The sequence below is a fragment of the Leptopilina heterotoma genome, unplaced genomic scaffold (genome assembly GCF_015476425.1).
Source record: "Leptopilina heterotoma isolate Lh14 unplaced genomic scaffold, ASM1547642v1 Lhet_201, whole genome shotgun sequence".
In the NCBI taxonomy this organism is placed as follows: Eukaryota; Metazoa; Arthropoda; class Insecta; order Hymenoptera; family Figitidae; genus Leptopilina; species Leptopilina heterotoma.
In genome coordinates, this window is record NW_025110916.1 from 861515 (window position 1) to 886016 (window position 24502).

The 24502-nt window shown below is 41.8% G+C and overlaps 1 protein-coding gene across 4 annotated transcripts in view; it reads left to right on the plus strand.

The window, feature by feature from the left end:
- LOC122501095 overlaps positions 1 to 24502 on the plus strand; it is a 532769-nt gene that overhangs the window by 350261 nt on the left and 158006 nt on the right. For 3 of the 4 annotated variants that reach the window (XM_043610362.1, XM_043610361.1, XM_043610359.1), the window contains one exon: positions 23070 to 23486. The exons of the other annotated variant lie outside the window; for it this stretch is intronic. In XM_043610362.1, coding sequence (XP_043466297.1) covers positions 23070 to 23486 — 417 coding nt within the window. The remainder of the gene's footprint in view (positions 1 to 23069; positions 23487 to 24502) is intronic. 4 annotated transcript variants of the gene reach the window in all.

Sequence of the window (24502 nt, forward strand, 5' to 3'; positions counted from 1 at the left end):
GCGTATTGGTTGGATAAACGCATCCATCCGAACGCACTTAGAAGTGACAAGATGTCAAAAGTGCCTAGCCTATGGACACGTGACCCGAATTTGCAAGGGCCCCGACAGAACAAAAAACTGTCGGAGATGCGGCGAAGCGGGACACTTCTCCAAAAAGTGTACTAGTGACAAGCCAAAGTGCATAACGTGTACAGATTTGGGAAAAACGGAAGTCAACCATATCCCTGGAAGAATTTCCTGCCCGGTTTACAAGGAGGAACTGGAGAAACTTAAAAGGGCAAATCCCTAAAGCTCCTTCAAGTCAACCTGCATACAAGTAAGGATGCACAGGTGCTCCTGATGCAAACAGCTAGGGAAAATGAGGTCGATATCCTGTTCTGCAGTGAGCAGTATCAAGGAAGCGACCTCGCACCTTGGTATCAGGATAAGGCGAAGAGAGCCGCCATCAAGCTGTGCAACCCAGAATTGCGGGTTGACAAGTTCTTTGAGACAAGCAGCGGGTTTGTGTGGATAGAGGTGGCTAACATACGTATGTATAGCTGCTACTTCTCACCCAACGACCCGCTGACCACCTTCGAAGCCAATATAGAAGACCTAGAATCGAGCCTCACAGAATCCAAGCTGGATGTCATCATCACTGGCGATTTTAATGCAAAGTCGCCAGAGTGGGGTGAGACGAGGCTCGACAAGAGAGGAATTCTGATTGGAGAAATGATCTCCAAGAACGATTTATTAGTTGTAAACCGGGGAAAAACATGGACGTTTAGACGAGGTGCGATCGGATCGATTATAGATCTAACGATCGCATCGTCTAATATATTTAGCCGCATAAGCGACTGGCGGGTCTCTGAGGAATATACCGCAAGTGACCACCAGTATATTGAGTTCTCAGTCTCAATGGGAGACACACGAGGAGGAAAAAGACAGGAAGCTCCTAGTCGCAAAACCTCCTCGTGGAACATTAAGAAACTCGACAAGGAGAAGTTCAGCCGGTCCCTAGAAGAATCTATCTTAATTGAGGATTCTGGTTGGGTGAGGAGGCCGAAAAGTCTAAATGGAGAGGTGCGAGCGGTGCGAGATATAATCGTCACCGCTTGCAATGCGTCGATGCCACGTCGCAAAGGCGCCTTTTCAAGGAAAAAATCCTTGCACTGGTGGTCAGAGAAGCTGGCCTCCTTGAGAAAGGAATGCCTCAAAGCAAGAAGGACATACACCCGATCTAAGGGAGATCCCTTGCTGAAAGAGGATTTCAAGGAGGCGAAAAAGGACCTCAAGAAAGAGATCCGCAAGTCGCGACGCCGTAGCTGGAAGGACCTAATCGAAGAAGTCGATAAGGACCCATGGGGTCTGGCTTTTAAAATCGTGTCTAAGAAATTAGTGACGAGGCAAAAGACCCCCGGCCTGGACAATCCCGATTGGGTCAGAAAGATAATAAGTTCTTTGTTTCCTCCTGCAGAGCCATACCTTAGAAGGGACTGGAGTTTTTGCAAAGTCGAAGAGGAAGAACTCTTCACACTTAGTGAACTGCAAAAAGCAGGCAAAAGATTGAAAACAGGCAAGGCGCCTGGAATCGATGGGATAAGTAACGAGATCCTAAAGTTGGTAATCGACACTTCACCCCAGATTCTGCTTCGATGCTTCAATCTTTGCCTTGAGAGAGGAGAGTTCTTCCGCGACTGGAAGCGACAGAGGTTAGTCCTCCTAAGGAAAGGTGAAAAACCTCTAGATAAAGTCTCATCATACAGGCCTATATGCCTGCTAGATACGATGGGTAAACTTCTAGAGGATATGGTTCTGCAGAGAATGCAAAGCCACTTGACCGAAGAGAATCGTCTATCTGATCACCAATTTGGTTTCCGTAAAGGCAAGTCCACAGTTGATGCCATTCAGGCAGTTGTGGACATAGCCAAAGCAGGAAAAAACAAATTGGGACCTGGGAAAAAGAAGAGCTTCTGCGCGTTGGTAGCAATTGACATACGCAACGCGTTTAATTCCGCAAGATGGAAAGATCTCATCGAGTCGATGGAAAAGAAAAACATGCCGCCCTACTTGTTGCGGATAATGGATAATTATCTTAGCGACAGGTGGGTTATATATGAGGGAGACACCTGCACTCTCAAGGAAGAGATGCAGCGTGGGGCTCCTCAAGGCTCGAGGGTGGGTCCATTTGTATGGAATGTATCTTACGATGATTTTCTGCGAATGGATCTGCCCGAAGGTGCGGTGATCATCGGCTTTGCGGACGACGCGTTATTCGTGTGCACTGCCGAAAGTGAGGAGGCTCTTGCGACATTGGTGAACGAATGTCTGCGACTAGCTAAAAGCTGGCTGGATACCAGAGGTCTTGAAATGGCCCTGGAAAAGACCGAGGCACTGCTGGTCACAGACAGACGTGGTTATGAGCTCCCACGAATCGTGATAGACGGATTCGAGGTCAAGTGGAGTAAGCAAATTAAATATCTTGGTGTGGAGTTAGATGGAAAATTAAACTTCCACCACCACATGGCTACGGCGTCAAATAAGGCGATCGAGTGTGCGGCTAATCTTTCACGGCTAATGCCAAATGTTGGCGGACCCCGTGAACAAAAAAGAAGACTGGTGGCGAGTGTCGCCCACGCTAAAATGCTCTATGCAGCACCAGCGTGGGCCCCATCCCTGAGGAGTAAAAGATGTGTGACCATCTGTGAAAAGATACTGTCTGCGCAGAGATCGATAACAACGCGTATCATCTCTGCATATAAGACGGTATCTACGAGTGCTGTGCAGGTCCTTGCAAGTGTCCCGCCAGCAGATCTTTTGGCGAGGGAAAGGGAAGAAATGTTTCTCTTTTCTAAAGAAAGCAGTTCCTTGAATGAGGAATTAAGACCAAGCAAGGGCCTGATCCGCAAAGAAGCGAGGCACAGGCTCATAGAAAGATGGCAGGAAAGATGGGATAGTGAGGAAAAAGGTCGATGGACTTATCGCCTTATCCCGGCACTCGCCACCTGGATAAATAGGAAACACGGTCAGGTTTCCTATTATTTGACTCAGGCGCTCACAGGTCACGGGTGTTTTAACTCGTACCTGTGTCGCTTTAAATTACGCGAGAACGAGGTGTGTGCATATTGCCAGTTCCCTGAGGACAACGCGGAGCACACCCTCTTCTCATGCAAGAAATGGGACTTGGAGAGGCGGGCCATGTTCGAAGGTGTAAACAGTCAAGTTACACCGGAGAACATGGTATCGCTGATGACCCAGTCAGAGGAGAATTGGCGGCAAGTCGAGAACTTCATAATCTCGGTTATGTCGAGGAAGGATCTCGACGGCCGCCAAAAAGCGTAATTTAAACAGCTTTTAATTTGTTTGTTTGTTTGTTTTTTTTTTTTTTTTTTTTATTAATTTATTTTGTGATTTATTTGTCCTTATACATTTTTTAATTTGTTTGTGTTTTTTATTCATCTTTGTACAGTTTTATGTTTTCAATATTTTATACGCGTTTATTTTTTCTTTTTTTATATATCCGTTTATAATTTTATCTTTTGACTTTTTACACTTAATTACACATTTGTTATTTTAATTATTGTTGTGCTGTTAATTCCGCTTTTATATTGAAATAGTTTCAAAATTTTTAACTATTAACGCAGGATAACCGCAGAGAAAAGCAGAAAGTCGCAATAGCGACAGAGTTGGAGCGCCGCCCTCGAAGGCTAAAGTCTTACGACAGTTCCGAGGGAGGGTAAAGGGCTCCAGAAGAAGGGTTACGGGTTTTAGTGGGTAGGGCTGGCAGTAGGTCGCCAGTTTATTAAATTTACATTTATTTTTCTTTTTTTTAATTGTCATACCAACCCCACATAACCTTGGAGTGCGGAATCCAAGGTATCTGTAAGCAGATTTCCCAAAAGTCCCTAAGCAAAAAAAAAAAAAAAAAAAAAAAAAAAAAAAAAAATAATAATAATAATAATAATAATAATAATAATAATAATAATAATAATAATAATAATAATAATAATAATAATAATAATAATAATAATAATAATAATAATAATAATAATAATAATAATAATAATAATAATAATAATAATAATAATAATAATAATAATAATATTTTGGAGGGAGCCAAATAAAAAATTCTGAGGATGTGGGACTTAGCAGATTCGAAGAAAATGTTTTAGAACAGGTCGATCTGATCCCAATAATACTGGATAGTATGTGGCGTGCTTGCAAAAAGCAAAAAAACATTAGCAAGGATGTTAAGGATGGAATGGTGGCAATGGAGAAGGTGCACGAGGTGCTTTGCAGAAACCTGCGATTTATACCTAAGCCCTTCATTAGCCCAAGCAAACCAAGGTCGAATCCTGAAACTCCTAGATCGATGTCGCACGCCACATCCAGCGAGAGCAAGTCCATCGACCCAAGGAAGCGCCCTAGAGAGTTTGAAGGTCCGGAGACTGATTCTTCTGTGACCACTCCCAAGGGTAAGAGGGTTAAGAGCAAGGAGACCAAGGCAAACCCTACTGTTATGGAGACGGAGGTGAGTAAGGCTGCTTCGGCCAGGGTTGCTTCTTATTCGGAGGCAACTGTGGCAAATAAGCCTGAAAACGAAAAAGACTTTGAAACTGTCTCCAATAGGAAACGGGAGGCCCGTAAGAAAAAGGCCTTGAAGAAAGCGGAGGAGAGGGAGCGACTTCAGAAGCGCCCCCCCAAAATTAGAACAACGGAGGCAATAAAAATTGTGGCCCGGAATCCAGAGACCTACCATGATCTCATAAAACTGGCAACAACTTCGGTAAAGCCAGAGGAAACTGGAACAGAGATTGTGAAAATTAGGAGAACTCTTAAAAAAGAGGTTCTTGTTGTTGTGAAAAAGGGGGGTGAAACTTCAAAGTTCGCTCAGAATCTTACCTCCGTTCTTCTGGACAAGGCCGAGGTTACGGCTCTTGTCAGTAAAAAGACCCTCGAAATTCGGGATCTTGTCGAAACAACTTTAGAGGAGGACGTTTTAACCGTCTTAAAGCAGAAGTTGCAAAAGCCCGAATTAGAGGTGACTTGCCGACTTCTGACACGTTTTGGTGGTACGAAAGTGGCACTAGTACGCTTGAATGAAACGGACAGCGAGAGACTGCTTAAGCTGGGCAAAGTGCGTATTGGCTGGATAAATGCATCCATCCGAACGCACTTAGAAGTGACAAGATGTCAAAAGTGCCTAGCCTATGGACACGTGACCCGAATTTGCAAGGGCCCCGACAGAACAAAAAACTGTCGGAGATGCGGCGAAGCGGGACACTTCTCCAAAAAGTGTACTAATGACAAGCCAAAGTGCATAACGTGTACAGATTTGGGAAAAACGGAAGTCAACCATATCCCTGGAAGAATTTCCTGCCCGGTTTACAAGGAGGAACTGGAGAAACTTAAAAGGGCAAATCCTTAAAGCTCCTTCAAGTCAACCTGCATACAAGTAAGGATGCACAGGTGCTCCTGATGCAAACAGCTAGGGAAAATGAGGTGGATATCCTGTTCTGCAGTGAGCAGTATCAAGGAAGCGACCTCGCACCTTGGTATCAGGATAAGGCGAAGAGAGCCGCCATCAAGCTGTGCAACCCAGAATTGCGGGTTGACAAGTTCTTGGAGACAAGCAGCGGGTTTGTGTGGATAGAGGTGGCTAACATACGTATGTATAGCTGCTACTTCTCACCCAACGACCCGCTGACCACCTTCGAAGCCAATATAGAAGACCTAGAATCGAGCCTCATAGAATCCAAGCTGGATGTCATCATCACTGGCGATTTTAATGCAAAGTCGCCAGAGTGGGGTGAGACGAGGCTCGACAAGAGAGGAATTCTGATTGGAGAAATGATCTCCAAGAACGATTTATTAGTTGTAAACCGGGGAAAAACATGGACGTTTAGACGAGGTGCGATCGGATCGATAATAGATCTAACGATAGCATCGTCTAATATATTTAGCCGCATAAGCGACTGGCGGGTCTCTGAGGAATATACAGCAAGTGACCACCAGTACATTGAGTTCTCAGTCTCAATGGGAGACACACGAGGAGGAAAGAGACAGGAAGCTCCTAGTCGCAAAACCTTCTCGTGGAACATTAAGAAACTCGACAAGGAGAAGTTCAGCCGGTCCCTAAAAGAATCTATCTTAATTGAGGATTCTGGTTGGGTGAGGAGGCCGAAAAGTCTAAATGGAGAGGTGCGAGCGGTGCGAAATATAATCGTCACCGCTTGCAATGCGTCGATGCCACGTCGCAAAGGCGCCTTTCCAAGGAAAAAATCCTTGCACTGGTGGTCAGAAAAACTGTCCTCCTTGAGAAAGGAATGCCTCAAAGCAAGAAGGACATATACCCGTTCTAAGGGAGATCCCTTGCTGAAAGAGGCTTTCAAGGAGGCGAAAAAGGACCTCAAGAAAGAGATCCGCAAGTCGCGACGCCGTAGCTGGAAGGACCTAATCGAGGAGGTCGATAAGGACCCATGGGGTCTGGCTTTTAAAATCGTAACTAAGAAATTAGTGACGAGGCAAAAGACCCCCGGCCTGGACAATCCCGATTGGGTCAGAAAGATAATAAGTTCTTTGTTTCCTCCTGCAGAACCATACCTTAGAAGGGACTGGAGTTTTTGCAAAGTCGAAGAGGAAGAACTCTTCACACTTAGTGAACTGAAAAAAGCAGGCAAAAGATTAAAAACAGGCAAGGCGCCTGGAATCGATGGGATAAGTAACGAGATCCTAAAGTTGGTAATCGACACTTCACCCCAGATTCTGCTTCGATGCTTCAATCTTTGCCTTGAGAGAGGAGAGTTCTTCCGCGACTGGAAGCGACAGAGGTTAGTCCTCCTAAGGAAAGGTGAAAAACCTCTAGATAAGGTTTCATCGTACAGGCCTATATGCCTGCTAGATACGATGGGTAAACTTCTAGAGGATATGGTTCTCCAGAGAATGCAGGGCCACTTGACCGAAGAGAATCGTCTATCCGATTACCAATTTGGTTTCCGTAAAGGCAAGTCCACAGTTGATGCCATCCAGGCAGTTGTGGACATAGCCAAAGCAGGAAAAAACAAATTGGGACCTGGGAAAAAGAAGAGCTTCTGCGCGTTGGTAGCAATTGACATACGCAACGCGTTTAATTCCGCAAGATGGAAAGATCTCATCGAGTCGATGGAAAAGAAAAACATGCCGCCCTACTTGTTGCGGATAATGGATAATTATCTTAGCGACAGGTGGGTTATATATGAGGGAGACACCTGCACTCTCAGGGAAGAGATGCAGCGTGGGGCTCCTCAAGGCTCGAGGGTGGGTCCATTTGTATGGAATGTATCTTACGATGATTTTCTGCGAATGGATCTGCCCGAAGGTGCGATGATCATCGGCTTTGCGGACGACGCGTTGTTCGTGTGCACTGCCGAGAGTGAGGAGGCTCTTGGGACATTGGTGAACGAATGTCTGCGACTAGCAAAAAGCTGGCTGGATACCAGAGGTCTTGAAATGGCCCTGGAAAAGACCGAGGCACTGCTAGTCACAGACAGACGTGGTTATGAGCTCCCACGAATCGTGATAGACGGATTCGAGGTCAAGTGGAGTAAACAAATTAAATACCTTGGTGTGGAGTTGGATGGAAGGTTAAACTTCCACCACCACATGGCTACGGCGTCGAATAAGGCGATCGAGTGTGCGGCTAATCTTTCACGGTTAATGCCAAATGTTGGCGGACCCCGTGAACAAAAAAGAAGACTGGTGGCGAGTGTCGCCCACGCTAAAATGCTCTATGCAGCACCAGCGTGGGCCCCATCCCTGAGGAGTAAAAGATGTGTTACCATCTGTGAAAAGATACTGTCGGCGCAGAGATCGATAACAACGCGTATCATCTCTGCATATAAGACGGTATCTACGAGTGCTGTGCAGGTCCTTGCAAGTGTCCCGCCAGCAGATCTCTTGGCGAGGGAAAGGGAAGAAATGTTTCTCTTTTCTAAAGAAAGCAGTTCCTGGGATGAGGAATTAAGACCAAGCAAGGGCCTGATCCGCAAAGAAGCGAGGCACAGGCTCATAGAAAGATGGCAGGAAAGATGGGATGGTGAGGGAAAAGGTCGATGGACCTATCGCCTTATCCCGGCACTCGCCACCTGGATAAATAGGAAACACGGTCAGGTTTCCTATTATTTGACTCAGGCGCTCACAGGTCACGGGTGTTTTAACTCGTACCTGTGTCGCTTTAAATTACGCGAGAACGAGGTGTGTGCATATTGCCAGTTCCCTGAGGACAACGCGGAGCACACCCTCTTCTCATGCAAAAAATGGGACTTGGAGAGGCGGGCCATGTTCGAAGGTGTAAACAGTCAAGTTACACCGGAGAATATGGTATCGCTGATGACCCAGTCGGAAGAGAATTGGCGGCAAGTCGAGAACTTCATAATCTCGGTTATGTCGAGGAAGGATCTCGACGGCCGCCAAAAAGCGTAATTTAAACAGCTTTTAATTTGTTTGTTTGTTTTTTATTAATTTATTTTGTGATTTATTTGTCCCTATACATTTTTTTTAATTTGTTTTGTTTTTTTTTATTCATCTTTGTACAATTTTATGTTTTCAATATTTTATACGCGTTTATTTTTATTTTTTTTTATATATCCGTTTATAATTTTATCTTTTGACTTTTTAAACTTCTTAAAATTTTTGTTTTTTATTGTTGTTGTGCTGTTAATTCCGCTTTTATATTGAAATAGTTTTAAATTTTTTAACTATTGACGCAGGAGAACCGCAGACACAGAACAAAGTCGCAGCAGCGATAGAGTTGGAGCGCCTCCCTCGAAGGCTAAAGTCTTACGACAGTTCCGAGGGAGGGTAAAGGGCTCCAAAAGAAGGGTTACGGGTTTTAGTGGGTCGGGCTGGTAGTAGGTCGCCAGTTTATTAAATTTATTATAACATTTATTTATTTATCCTTTTTTTTAAATTCCCTTTTTTTTATTTTACCAACCCCACATAACCTTGGAGTGCGGAATCCAAGGTATCTGTAAACAGATTTCCCAAAATTCCCTAAGCAAAAAAAAAAAAAAAAAAAAAATAATAATAATAATAATAATAATAATAATAATAATAATAATAATAATAATAATAATAATAATAATAATAATAATAATAATAATAATAATAATAATAATAATAATAATAATAATAATAATAATAATAATAATAATAATAATAATAATAATAATAATAATAATAATAATAATAATAATAATAATAATAATAATGAGGGTAAACTCTGTGAAGAGATACCAGGATGCACTCCCTTTGCGGAAACTTCCTGCTATCTTGGAGAGACACATCGACCTCCACGTCCGAACACACATGTTCACGTGCCCTTGGATATCATAGACGTCGCATCAATGCTCCGGCAATGCTATAACGTCTATGTAACTAACGGAGGCGGTTCAGGGCCCATCTTGGCCAGATGGTAGTACCCTGTTAAGGCCCGATTGTCCCTCGACACGGGACAAAGAATTAAAAAAAAACACAAATGAAATGGACAAAATTTTAAACGAAATACTCCAAGTGGGTACCTCGAAAGAGGGTAATCCCACCACCGATTCTGATCGGGTGCAAGCCCCGATAGTCGGTGCAGATGGCTCCAAGGATTTTGGAGGGAGCCAAATAGATAGCCAGCTGACATGCTACGAATCAAATGTCGCAAATCAGTTTCTGGCTATTCCCGGGATTTTTAAGAGCGTGTACCAGGCATTCAAGCGCCAAAAGAACGTCAGTCGTGACATCCAGGATGGCGTGGCGGTTTTGGAGAGTTCGTTCTTAACAATTTGTAAGAATTTACGTTTTATCCCCGAGCCGTTCAAAGACCAGGCGCCGCAACATCCAACTGTGGGAGCTCGAGATCAGACGGAGAGCACGACTACAGCTCTGGACGGCGTAACTGCACGCCCTAATAAGGCAAAGGGCGTTAATAAGCGCCCCAGGGAAGGTGCAAGCCCAGATGCGAGTCCGCAACGGGCGACTCAAAGCGGGAAAAGAATTAAGCGAAAGGATGCTCCACAGCTTGGTTCTGAGTCGCTAGATGGAACGAAAGAGGCGCCCTTAAATAGTCCTGGCAGTTCGTATGCTGAGACCGTTTTAAAGGACGGAGCGGACAATGGGGACGGCTTCAAAGTTGTTAAAAGCAAAAAGAAACGGACTCCAAAAGAGAAACCCTCAGGTGAGAAAAAAGAGCTTCCGAAGCCCCCTTTGAAGCTGAGGAGCACGGAAGCTGTTAAAATTACGGCAAGCGACCCAAAGCTTTATGAGGGTATCTTGCCGCTGCTAAAAGCAAAGGTAAACCCAGAAGATACGGGTACCGTGATCCGGAAAATCAGGAGAACCTTTAAACAGGAGGTTCTCGTGATAGTGAAAAAGGGCGGAGAGACCTTAAAATTTGCAGATGCACTGTCTTCGGCCCTGCATGGTAAAGCTGAGGTCACACCTCTAGTGAATAAAAGGTCTCTAGAGATTAAGGATTTGGACGAAGCCACCTCAGAGGATGAGGTAACTGCAGCACTAAGAGAAAAGCTGGGTAAACCCGACCTGAAGATGGAGTGTCGACTTTTGCCGCGATACAGAGGAACTAAGGTTGCTCTGGTACGTCTGACAGAGGCAGAAAGTAACACTCTGCTAAAGCTTGGTAAAATAAAAATCGGCTGGATAAATGCTCCAATTCGCGAGCATGTTGAAGTAGCTAGGTGCCAAAAGTGCCTAGCATACGGACACTCAACCCGAACCTGCAAAGGCCCCGACAGAAGCAAAAACTGTCGGAGATGCGGCGGAGAGGGACACCTCGCGAAGAGCTGTAAAGTTAAGCCGAAGTGCCTTACATGCTTGGACCTGGGAAAGCCAGAGACGGATCACGATTCCGGAAAGAGAGCCTGCCCGGTTTACAGAGAAGAACTGCAAAAGATTAAAAGGGCAAATCCTTAAAATTTTTGCAGGTCAACTTGCATACAAGTAAGGATGCACAGTTGCTCCTAATGCAAACAGCAAGGGAAAATGAGGTCGATATCCTGTTCTGCAGTGAGCAGTATCAAGGAAGCGATCTCGCCCCTTGGTATCAGGATAAGGCGAAGAGAGCCGCCATAAAGCTGTGCAACCCAGAATTGCGGGTTGACAAGTTTCTGGAGACGAGCAGTGGGTTCGTGTGGATAGAGGTGGCTAATATACGTATGTATAGCTGCTACTTCTCACCCAACGACCCACTGACAAACTTCGAAGCCAATATCGAAGACCTAGAATCGAGCCTCACAGAATCCAGGCTGGATGTCATCATCACTGGTGATTTTAACGCAAAGTCGCCAGAGTGGGGTGAGACGAGACTCGACAAGAGAGGAATTCGTATTGGAGAAATGATCTCCAGAAACGACTTATTGGCAGTAAACCGAGGCAATACATGGACTTTTAGACGAGGTGCGATCGGATCAATTATAGATCTAACAATCGCATCGTCTAAACTATTTAGCCGCATAACCGACTGGCGGGTCTCAGAGGAATATACCGCAAGTGACCACCAGTACATTGAGTTCTCAGTCTCTATGGGAGACACACGAGGAGGAAAAAGACAGGATGCTCCTAGTCGCAAAACCTCCTCGTGGAATATGAAGAGACTCGACAAGGAAAAGTTCGGCCGGTCCCTAAGAGAAGCCCTTTTAATTGAGGACTTGGGCTGGGTGAAGAGGCCGAGCAGTCTGGATGGGGAGGTGCGAGCGGTGAGGAACATGATAGTCACCGCTTGCAATGCGTCAATGCCACGCAAAGGCGCCACTCCAGTAAGAAAATCCTTGCACTGGTGGTCAGAGGAGCTAGCCTCCTTGAGAAAGGAATGCCTTAAAGCAAGAAGGACATATACCCGATCTAAGGGAGATCCCTTGCTGAAAGAGGCTTTCAAGGAGGCGAAAAAGGACCTCAAGAAAGAGATCCGCAAGTCGCGACGCCGTAGCTGGAAGGACCTAATCGAGGAAGTCGATAAGGACCCATGGGGTCTGGCTTTTAAAATCGTAACTAAGAAATTAGTGACGAGGCAAAAGACCCCCGGCCTGGACAATCCCGATTGGGTCAGAAAGATAATAAGTTCTTTGTTTCCTCCTGCGGAGCCATACCTTAGAAGGGACTGGAGTTTTTGCAAAGTCGAAGAGGAAGAACTCTTCACACTTAGTGAACTGCAAAAAGCAGGCAAAAGATTGAAAACAGGCAAGGCGCCTGGAATCGATGGGATAAGTAACGAGATCCTAAAGTTGGTAATCGACACTTTACCCCAGATTCTGCTTCGATGCTTCAATCTTTGCCTTGAGAGAGGAGAGTTCTTCCGCGACTGGAAGCGACAGAGGTTAGTCCTCCTAAGGAAAGGTGAAAAACCTCTAGATAAGGTTTCATCGTACAGGCCTATATGCCTGCTAGATACGATGGGTAAACTTCTAGAGGATATGGTTCTGCAGAGAATGCAAGGCCACTTGACCGAAGAGAATCGTCTGTCCGATCACCAATTTGGTTTCCGTAAAGGCAAGTCCACAGTTGATGCCATCCAGGCAGTTGTGGACATAGCCAAAGCAGGAAAAAACAAATTGGGACCTGGGAAAAAGAAGAGCTTCTGCGCGTTGGTAGCAATTGACATACGTAACGCGTTTAATTCTGCAAGATGAAAAGATCTCATCGAGTCGATGGAAAAGAAAAACATGCCGCCCTACTTGTTGCGGATAATGGATAATTATCTTAGCGACAGGTGGGTTATATATGAGGGAGACACCTGCACTCTCAAGGAAGAGATGCAGCGTGGGGCTCCTCAAGGCTCAAGGGTGGGTCCATTTGTATGGAATGTATCTTACGATGATTTTCTGCGAATGGATCTGCCCGAAGGTGCGGTGATCATCGGCTTTGCGGACGACGCATTATTCGTGTGCACTGCCGAAAGTGAGGAGGCTCTTGGGACATTGGTGAACGAATGTCTGCGACTAGCTAAAAGCTGGCTGGATACCAGAGGTCTTGAAATGGCCCTGGAAAAGACCGCGGCACTGCTGGTTACAGACAGACGTGGTTATGAGCTCCCACGAATCGTGATAGACGGATTTGAGGTCAAGTGGAGTAAGCAAATTAAATATCTTGGTGTGGAGTTAGATGGAAGGTTAAACTTCCACCACCACATGGCTACGGCGTCAAATAAGGCGATCGAGTGTGCGGCTAATCTTTCACGGCTAATGCCAAATGTTGTCGGACCCCGTGAACAAAAAAGAAGACTGGTGGCGAGTGTCGCCCACGCTAAAATGCTCTATGCAGCACCAGCGTGGGCCCCATCCCTGAGGAGTAAAAGATGTGTGACCATCTGTGAAAAGATACTGTCTGCGCAGAGATCGATAACAACGCGTATCATCTCTGCATATAAGACGGTATCTACGAGTGCTGTGCAGGTCCTTGCAAGTGTCCCGCCAGCAGATCTTTTGGCGAGGGAAAGGGAAGAAATGTTTCTCTTTTCTAAAGAAAGCAGTTCCTTGAATGAGGAATTAAGACCAAGCAAGGGCCTAATCCGCAAAGAAGCGAGGCACAGGCTCATAGAAAGATGGCAAGAAAGATGGGATGGTGAGGAAAAAGGTCGATGGACTTATCGCCTTATCCCGGCACTCGCCACCTGGATAAATAGGAAACACGGTCAGGTTTCCTATTACTTGACTCAGGCGTTCACAGGTCACGGGTGTTTTAACTCGTACCTGTGTCGCTTTAAATTACGCGAGAACGAGGTGTGTGCATATTGCCAGTTCCCTGAGGACAACGCGGAGCACACCCTCTTCTCATGCAAGAAATGGGACTTGGAGAGGCGGGCCATGTTCGAAGGTGTAAACAGTCAAGTTACACCGGAGAACATGGTATCGCTGATGACCCAGTCAGAGGAGAATTGGCGGCAAGTCGAGAACTTCATAATCTCGGTTATGTCGAGGAAGGATCTCGACGGCCGCCAAAAAGCGTAATTTAAACAGCTTTTAATTTATTCGTTTGTTTTTTATTAATTTATTTTGTGATTTATTTGTCCTTATACATTTTTTAATTGTTTGTGTTTTTTTTTATTATTCATCTTTGTACAGTTTTATGGTTTCAATTTTTTATACGCGTTTATTTTTTCTTTTTTTTATATATCCGTTTATAATTTTATCTTTTGACTTTTTACACTTAATTACACATTTGTTATTTTTAATTATTGTTGTGCTGTTAATTCCGCTTTATATTGAAATAGTTTTAAATTTTTAACTATTAACGCAGGATAACCGCAGAGAAAAGCAGAAAGTCACATTAGCGACAGAGTTGGAGCGCCACCCTCGAAGGCTAAAGTCTTACGACAGTTCCGAGGGAGGGTAAAGGGCTCCAGAAGAAGGGTTACGGGTTTTAGTGGGTCGGGCTGGCAGTAGGTCGCCAGTTTATTAAATTTACTATTTTATATATTTATTTTTCTTTTTTTTATCTCCTTTTGTTTTATCACACCAACCCCACATAACCTTGAAGTGCGGAATCTAAGGTATCTGTAGGCGAATTCCCAAAATTCCCTAAGCAAAAAAAAAATAATAATAATAATAATAATAATAATAATAATAATAATAATAATAATAATAATAGCAAAGGTAAACCCAGAAGATACGGGTACCGTGATCCGGAAAATCAGGAGAACTTTTAAACAGGAGGTTCTCGTGATAGTGAAAAGGGGCGGAGAGACCTTAAAGTTTGCAGATGCACTGTCTTCGGCCCTGCATGGTAAAGCTGAGGTCACACCTCTAGTGAATAAAAGGTCTCTAGAGATTAAGGATTTGGACGAAGCCACCTCAGAGGATGAGGTAAATGCAGCACTAAGAGAAAAGCTGGGTAAACCTGACCTGAAGATGGAGTGTCGACTTTTGCCGCGCTACAGAGGAACTAAGGTTGCTCTAGTACGTCTGACAGAGGCAGAAAGTAATACTCTGCTAAAGCTTGGTAAAATAAAAATCGGATGGATAAATGCTCCAATTCGCGAGCATGTTGAAGTAGCTAGGTGCCAAAAGTGCCTAGCATACGGACACTTAACCCGAACCTGCAAAGGCCCCGACAGAAGTAAAAACTGTCGGAGATGCGGCGGAGAGGGACACCTCGCGAAGAGCTGTAAAGTTAAGCCGAAGTGCCTTACGTGCTTGGACCTGGGGAAGCCAGAGACGGATCACGATTCCGGAAAGAGAGCCTGCCCGGTTTACAGAGAAGAACTGCAAAAGATTAAAAGGGCAAATCCTTAAAATTTTTGCAGGTCAACCTGCATACAAGTAAGGATGCACAGTTGCTCCTAATGCAAACAGCAAGGGAAAATGAGGTCGATATCCTGTTCTGCAGTGAGCAGTATCAAGGAAGCGACCTCGCCCCTTGGTATCAGGATAAGGCGAAAAGAGCCGCCATAAAGCTGAGCAACCCAGAATTGCGGGTTGACAAGTTTCTGGAGACGAGCAGTGGGTTCGTGTGGATAGAGGTAGCTAATATACGTATGTATAGCTGCTACTTCTCACCCAACGACCCACTGACAAACTTCGAAGCCAATATCGAAGACCTAGAAGCGAGCCTCACAGAATCCAGGCTGGATGTCATCATCACTGGCGATTTTAACGCAAAGTCGCCAGAGTGGGGTGAGACGAGACTCGACAAGAGAGGAATTCGTTTTGGAGAAATGATCTCCAGAAACGACTTATTGGCTGTAAACCGAGGCAATACATGGACTTTTAGAAGAGGTGCGATCGGATCAATTATAGATCAAACGATCGCATCGTCTAAACTATTTAGCCGCATAACCGACTGGCGGGTCTCTGAGGAATATACCGCAAGTGACCACCAGTACATTGAGTTCTCAGTCTCGATGGGAGACACACGAGGAGGAAAAAGACAGGATGTTCCTAGTCGCAAAACCTCCTCGTGGAATATGAAGAGACTCGACAAGGAAAAGTTCGGCCGGTCCCTAAGAGAAGCCCTTTTAATTGAGGACTTGGGCTGGGTGAAGAGGCCGAGCAGTCTGGATGGGGAGGTGCGAGCGGTGAGGAACATGATAGTCACCGCTTGCAATGCGTCAATGCCACGCAAAGGCGCCACTCCCGTAAGAAAATCCTTGCACTGGTGGTCAGAGGAGCTAGCCTCCTTGAGAAAGGAATGCCTTAAAGCAAGAAGGACATATACCCGATCTAAGGGAGATCCCTTGCTGAAAGAGGCTTTCAAGGAGGCGAAAAAGAACCTCAAGAAAGAGATCCGGAAGTCGCGACGCCATAGCTGGAAGGACCTAATCGAGGAAGTCGATAAGGACCCATGGGGACTGGCTTTTAAAATCGTAACTAAGAAATTAGTGACGAGGCAAAAGACCCCCGGCCTGGACAATCCCAAATGGGTCAGAAAGATAATAAGTTCTTTGTTTCCTCCTGCGGAGCCATACCTTAGAAGGGACTGGAGTTTTTGCAAAGTCGAAGAGGAAGAACTATTCACACTTAGTGAACTGCAAAAAGCAGGCAAAAGATTGAAAACAGGCAAGGCGCCTGGAATCGATGGGATAAGTAACGAGATCCTAAAGTTGGTAATCGACACTTCACCCCAGATTCTGCTTCGATGCTTCAATCTTTGCCTTGAAAGAGGAGAGTTCTTCCGCGACTGGAAGCGACAGAGGTTAGTCCTCCTAAGGAAAGGTGAAAAACCTCTAGATAAGGTTTCATCGTACAGGCCTATATGCCTGCTAGATACGATGGGTAAACTTCTAGAGGATATGGTTCTGCAGAGAATGCAAAGCCACTTGACCGAAGAGAATCGTCTATCCGATCACCAATTTGGTTTCCGTAAAGGCAAGTCCACGGTTGATGCCATCCAGGCAGTTGTGGACATAGCCAAAGCAGGAAAAAACAAATTGGGACCTGGGAAAAAGAAGAGCTTCTGCGCGTTGGTAGCAATTGACATACGCAACGCGTTTAATTCCGCAAGATGGAAAGATCTCATCGAGTCGATGGAAAAGAAAAACATGCCGCCCTACTTGTTGCGGATAATGGATAATTATCTTAGCGACAGGTGGGTTATATATGAGGGAGACACCTGCACTCTCAAGGAAGAGATGCAGCGTGGGGCTCCTCAAGGCTCGAGGGTGGGTCCATTTGTATGGAATGTATCTTACGATGATTTTCTGCGAATGGATCTGCCCGAAGGTGCGGTGATCATCGGCTTTGCGGACGACGCGTTATTCGTGTGCACTGCCGAAAGTGAGGAGGCTCTTGGGACATTGGTGAACGAATGTCTGCGACTAGCAAAAAGCTGGCTGGATACCAGAGGTCTTGAAATGGCCCTGGAAAAGACCGAGGCACTGCTGGTCACAGACAGACGTGGTTATGAGCTCCCACGAATCGTGATAGACGGATCCGAGGTCAAGTGGAGTAAACAAATTAAATACCTTGGTGTGGAGTTAGATAGAAGGTTAAACTTCCACCACCACATGGCTACGGCGTCAAATAGGGCGATCGAGTGTGCGGCTAATCTTTCACGGCTAATGCCAAATGTTGGCGGACCCCGTGAACAAAAAAGAAGACTGGTGGCGAGTGTCGCCCACGCTAAAATGCTCTATGCAGCACCAGCGTGGGCCCCATCCCTGAGGAGTAAAAGATGTGTGACCATCTGTGAAAAGATACTGTCTGCGCAGAGATCGATAACAACGCGTATCATCTCTGCATATAAGACGGTATCTACGAGTGCTGTGCAGGTCCTTGCAAGTGTCCCGCCAGCAGATCTTTTGGCGAGGGAAAGGGAAGAAATGTTTCTCTTTTCTAAAGAAAGCAGTTCCTTGAATGAGGAATTAAGACCAAGCAAGGGCCTGATCCGCAAAGAAGCGAGGCACAGGCTCATAGAAAGATGGCAAGAAAGACGGGATGGTGAGGAAAAAGGTCGATGGACTTATCGCCTTATCCCGGCACTCGCCACCTGGATAAATAGGAAACACGGTCAGGTTTCCTATTACTTGACTCAGGCGTTCACAGGTCACGGGTGTTTTAACTCGTACCTGTGTCGCTTTAAATTACGCGAGAACGAGGTGTGTGCATATTGCCAGTTCCCTGAGGACAACGCGGAGCACACCCTCTTCTCATGCAAGAAATGGGACTTGGAGAGGCGGGCCATGTTCGAAGGTGTAAACAGTCAAGTTACACTGGAGAACATGGTATCGCTGATGACCCAGTCAGAGGAGAATTGGCGGCAAGTCGAGAACTTCATAATCTTGGTTATGTCGAGGAAGGATCTCGACGGCCGCCAAAAAGCGTAATTTAAACAGCTTTCAATTTATTCGTTTGTTTTTTATTAATTTATTTTGTGATTTATTTGTCCTTATACAATTTTAATTTATTCCGTTTTATGTTTTTAATATTATATACGCGTTTTTTTTTTTTTTTTTTTTTTTTTTTTTTTTTTATATCCGTTTGCAATTTTATCTTTTGACTGTTTACACTTGATTAAACATTTTTTTTATTATTGTTGTGCTGTTAATTCCGCTTTTATATTGAAATAGTTTAAAATTTTTAACTATTAACGCAGGATAACCGCAGAGAAAAGCAGAAAGTCGCATTAGCGACAGAGTCGGAGCGCCACCCTCGAAGGCTAAAGTCTTACGACAGTTCCGAGGGAGGGTAAAGGGCTCCAAAAGAAGGGTTACGGGTTTTAGTGGGTCGGGCTGGTAGTAGGTCGCCAGTTTGTTAAATTTATTATAACATTTATTTTTCTTTTTTTTTATATTTCTTTTTGTTTTTTTATCATACCAACCCCACATAACCTTGGAGTGCTAACCTTGGAGTTTCCTCCTTGTCAAGGACAAGGAGGAAATAATGCCAGAACAAGAGCGGCAAGAGACGGAAGACGATGTTGACCGGAGGAGTCCAGTGCTCAGCTGTGTGTGAGTGTAGGGGGGAGAAAATCATTTAGTTTTCCTCCCACCCACGTTCCCACAAAGCTAGAGCGGATTAAGGCCCAGTTAAGGAGTAGGACAAGGGGACCACCATTTGCGAAGTTGAAGGCCTGACGGTAGTTCCGCAGGTGGATCAAGTGTCCCAAATTAAGACGGGAGTGGTTTTTAGTGGGTAGACCAGAACAAGAGCGGTCACCCCCACATAACCTGGAATTCATTACCCAGGTATCTGAATTCGCAGATTTTCCACTTCCGACTACAAAAAAAAAAAATAAAAAAAAAAAATAAAATAATAATAATAATAATAATAATAATAATAATAATAATAAAATAATAATAAGTTGTATTATGATACAAATTATCTAAGTTTATTGTAATATCTTATTAGTAATTCAAAGTTACCATAATTCTATGGTAATTAAATATACAGATACAAAATGTAATTATAATACTCCGAATGAATTTAACTGAAACCGATTATTACACGGAGAAAATTTGTTCCTTACATTTTACCGAATTTTTCAATAAAGTTGGGATATAGTAGCATAATCGTAATTTTTAATAATTTTTATATTAATTTTTTGGTAACAATATTTAAAATCTAATGTGATATCTTTATTCCTTAAGAACTAGTACTGTAAAAGTTGAAAAAAATTGAAACTGAACGTTTAATGTAAATTAAATAAATACCTCCTTGATGGGCACTAACGTTTCAGGAATAGTTCGGTAAAACTTTCTTGACTTGCCTAAAGTGTTAGTTTTCAGGAATAGTTCGGTAAAACTTCCTTGACTTGCCTAAAGTTTTAGTTTTCTGGATTGAAATACTTTATTTCAAGTGTCCCGCAGTCAAATGAAAGACTTTCACACTAATAGTTGATTTTTCCAACTTATTTAGACTTAATTAATAATCATTTTATTATTATTTAAATTAAAATTCAATTAATTAATTATTTCAAACACTTATTAATTGCTAAATATGTAATAAATGCTTTTAAATCAAGTAAAAAGAAAATATAAAATGGCAATAACATAATTATTTTTTTAACATATAATTTATTCATTTTAATTAAATATGAATAATAGTAAGTAAGTAAGCAAGTAAACATAAGTAAGTAAGCAAAAAGGAAATAACTTGCTTGCTTACTAGCTTACTTTCTTATTTGCATACTTACTTGCTTATTTCTTTCTTGCTTACTTTGCTTACTTGCTTACCTACTTATTTGCTTACTTCCTAATATCCTTCTTGCTTACTTGCTTGTTTCCTTTCTGCTTACTTACTTCCTTATATGCTTACTTTCTTACTTTCTTATTTCATTCTTACTTACTTTGCTTACTTGCTTACTTTGCTTACTTGCTTATTTCCTCCTTGCTTACTTTTCTTACTTGCTTATTTCCTTCTTGATTACTTACTTTCTTATTTGCTTACTTTCTTACTTGCTTATTTCCTTCTTGCTTACTTTATTCTTTATTTGCTTACTTGCTTATTTCCTTTTCGCTTTTTAATACCTCACAATTATTATTTAATATTTCAGAAAGATTAATTTTCTATTAATAAATTTAATAATTTCCAACTTGCACTTTTAATATGTATATTTTTAATTTTAAACACAAAAATTTGAGAATAATAAGGATTTTCATAAATTATTGTTTTATTCCATTAAATACAAATTTAAACATTTTTCTTTATAATAATAAAAACATAATTTAAAAATATTTCATAAATTGACCTTGAATATAGTTAGAAATGATTCATTAATATAAATAATTTTTAATTTTGTACAACGATAGTTTATTAATTTGAATCTTTCTCACAAGCGGTGAAATAAAATTGAGATTAATATATAAGGACAGTTGAAACTTTCTGAAGCATTAATGTAAAGCGTGCGATGTGTGTATTAGTGTATGCGTTTAGAATGTACTGTAGGCAGGTGTATCAATTAGTATTTGTTCGTAAACAATTGTAGGGGGTTTAGGTAGTGATTGAAGTAGGTAAATTGAGAGTTACGGCAGTATTAATATAGATCTACTGAAGTAACATTATTTTTTATTTTTGTTCTTCAAGTTTTACCGAACTTTCAGTAAATTGCAACTCGTCAGTTTTACCGAAGACTTTATCTTACGTTTTACCGAACTATTCAATAAATTGCAACTCGTCAGTTTTACCGAAGACTTTATCTTACGTTTTACCGAACTATTCAATAAATATGAATGTAGAGAGCACTTGGCTTACGTTTTACCGAACTGTAACTGAAGCGCTAATACATGTATCGTGAGCTTTATGATTTTTACATTATTTTTCAATGCAATTTCTTTTACAGTCTAGTTCTTGAAAAATTACTGTTTTGACACTTCATCCCAGTTTTACCGAACTAAATTCAGTAAAATTTCAGGAATAAATTTTCTCCGTGTATATATTTGGTAATTGACGAAAAAAATATTAATTAACTTTATATATTGTTAATGTTAAATTTAAATAATGAAAGAATAGTATGAATGTGTAAATAACTTGTAAAATAACACTCCGTCAGGGTTGTATTGGTCACAGAGAAGTTCAAAGGAAGGGGTAGTCATCCCCTCTACTCAACGCGCGCAGGGTCCTATGGGGACCCATGGACAACAGGATCTCATCTCGTTAGATATCTCCGAGCTCTCTACCTGATTACATGTTGTAATCTTTCGGCTCGAACTTGTAATCCTTGGCTCTTTAATGTTCATTAAAGTAACAAATTTAAAGTATTTCTGGTTGTTATCATTTAAAAGTAGAATTTGAATCTTCCTCCTATTTACAGGGTACACTTTAGTGATTTTAGCAGTTGAATTCCCCAACGTATTTATATTCAAAATTCCCTATTATTGAACTTGGGACGTGACACCCTGTGAGCGTGTTTACCTCAGTCTCTCCTATTTAAAATAAAAAAATAGGTAAATATGTAAAGAAAAAAAAATATCAAACAAACTATAATATCTTATATTGTTAAAAGGAAAAACAATAGAGTTTAAAGGTTGAATATATCTAGATTAAAGGACCCTCGTCCATTAAGACATTCAAAAATAGTTGTAAAAGATAGAATTAGTTTTTTTGTAAGAGTTGACTCATCGTTTGTATAGCAGCACTTTCTTTTCTAGTTATAAAATCACAAAACAACAATCTTATTATTTAATGGAAACATTTTAATAAACAAAAAATCCTTTTACTCAAGTTTAATTAAAAAAAAACACAAAAAAAATTGTTATTGTCGGCGAGTAAATACATCGGCTTCTAGTAAGCCCGTTTTCGACACCTATTGTTATTTATATCAAAGAATTATATGCGATTTTTTTATTCATTTTCCATCGTAAATCACCTATGTATTTTATTTGTTGTTAAAAATAAATGATTTAAAAAAAAGTAGAGCGTTCGATTTTTGATCCGCCCCTAGTTGCGTCTTGCGTTCGAGACCTCATGATTGTAAATATTTAGGTAAATAGCAAAACAAATTTTCTTCGACAGATATAAACATTCCAAGTATGTACGACATGCGAAAACAGCATGAAATATTTGTTTGTTTTAATTTAAATATTTTTTTAATGATTGGAATTAAATGCGCATGTAGAATTTTAGGGCGACATTAGAAAACTCATTTGACCACACTTAATTATGCTTAAAAATATTCAATTGAGACTGAAAGACACTCCGAAACACTATTCTAATATGATTTACAAACAATATTTTCGACAGATATGAGTAACCGATATTTGTAACAGTTCTGGAACTGTTACGAGTAGCTTTGTCACCATGTTACAGATCTGTTAATTAACTGTGACATCCCCTTGACTACGATATTTTCCGTACCCAGTAAGTCTCCTGTGAGTCATCAGTTACAGAACTTGTTCTTATTTAATTATTTGTCACAGTTCTGTTACAGATTTGTAACGGCGTTTTCTGGGATCTTAAGCCTACAATCCTGGCTGTAAAAGTGTTTTATGATAATAGCGGAGAAAAAATTTTTTAAAAGAAACTATATATCGTATTTTCTGAGAAAGTGCTAAAACCCCATTTTGCCCTACCCGTAGGACAAAATTGGGTGGTATCAAATAATTATACAAAGCATGGAAGAAAGAATGATTAATTTGTTTTAATATATACTAAAAATATTTTAATGTTGAATGATTTAAGTGTGCGAATACCTTCGAGATTTCAACGAGCGAATGGAGGGAACGACAGAAGGAATGAATTTGGCAATACCGCCTCCTCAGTGCGAAGAAAATGGTTCTTACAAAGCTCTACAATATCACAACGGCGTTTTCTCATGTGTAAATGAGCACGGTACTACATTAAAAAATGATATAGATGTGAAAAAAATCGACTGCCAGGAAGTCAGGAAGCTTTTTAGAATATGTAGTACATTTTCCTGTGACTTAAAATGTCCATATGGTTACGAACTGGATGCAGCTGGATGCCAACAGTGTCGATGTAGAGATCTATGTAAAGAAGTAAAATGTGAAAATCAAAAAATCTGTGTAATTATTGATGTCAGTTGTGGAAATAAACAATTCTGTCCAGGTGTACCAGCATGTTTACAAACGAAACCAGGTAAAAAAAGATACATTAATTTTTCCTACCCTTTCGAAAATAGTATGTGGGCATTCTTGTATATTAATCAAATAATAAAGCACTGTGGTCCTCGAATAATTTCAACTTCGACTTTCCTCTACCTCTGATTTTATTTTTGGGACTGTTTCAGGACCATTTTGCAAGATAAATTAAAATCGAAGATTGAGCGCTTTTTTTAAATCGCGATTTTTCGATTCTTTTATAATTTTGGATTTAACTTAGATTGCAGGAGCAGGAATACAAATTGTACAAAAGGGCATGTCCAGTGGCGGATTAACTACCCAGATAGCCAAGCGTACTGATCGTCATTTTCCAGTACGGCGTACTGAGATTATTCTCGTATTGTACCAGCACAAAATAATTAAGTATATACGTATTGGTACTGTACCAGTATAACGACGGTATGTCGTACGACTGAAATTGTTAAATAAAAGAACTCCATAAAAGTATGAGGCTAGTATAATACCATTACGCTGTACTGTCATTTATGAAAATACAGCATATTCGTACGATACAATTACCTAAAGTGACCATACGTCCCGGATTGTGCGGGACTGTCCCGGATTTTTCCCCTTTGTCCCGCAAAGGCTAGCGTCCCGCAAAACATCCCGCATTTGACATAAAATGTCCTGCATATCCCGGAAAATAGTTAAGAATATTCTGCATTTACAGGTTAGCACAGTAGCGTATATAAGTGTGAGAGAGATAGACTTCGTGATATTTTAAGAAAAATTCAATCGTCAGAAACATATGTGATTCAATGTTACAAAATAAGCATAATATAAATATGTAAATGTCATAAGACGAGCCTTTGTTTCAATTCCGCTCTAATTGACTCCTACAAATTCCCTGATTCTTTTTTCTTGTCACAAATGACCTTTTTTTTGTTTACTAAATCATATAAATAAGCGGGTGTCCCGCATGGACACTATTTCCATATGGTCCCTTTACAATTACCATGCCGGTACACCGTACTCTGCGTGGTAATGCGAACA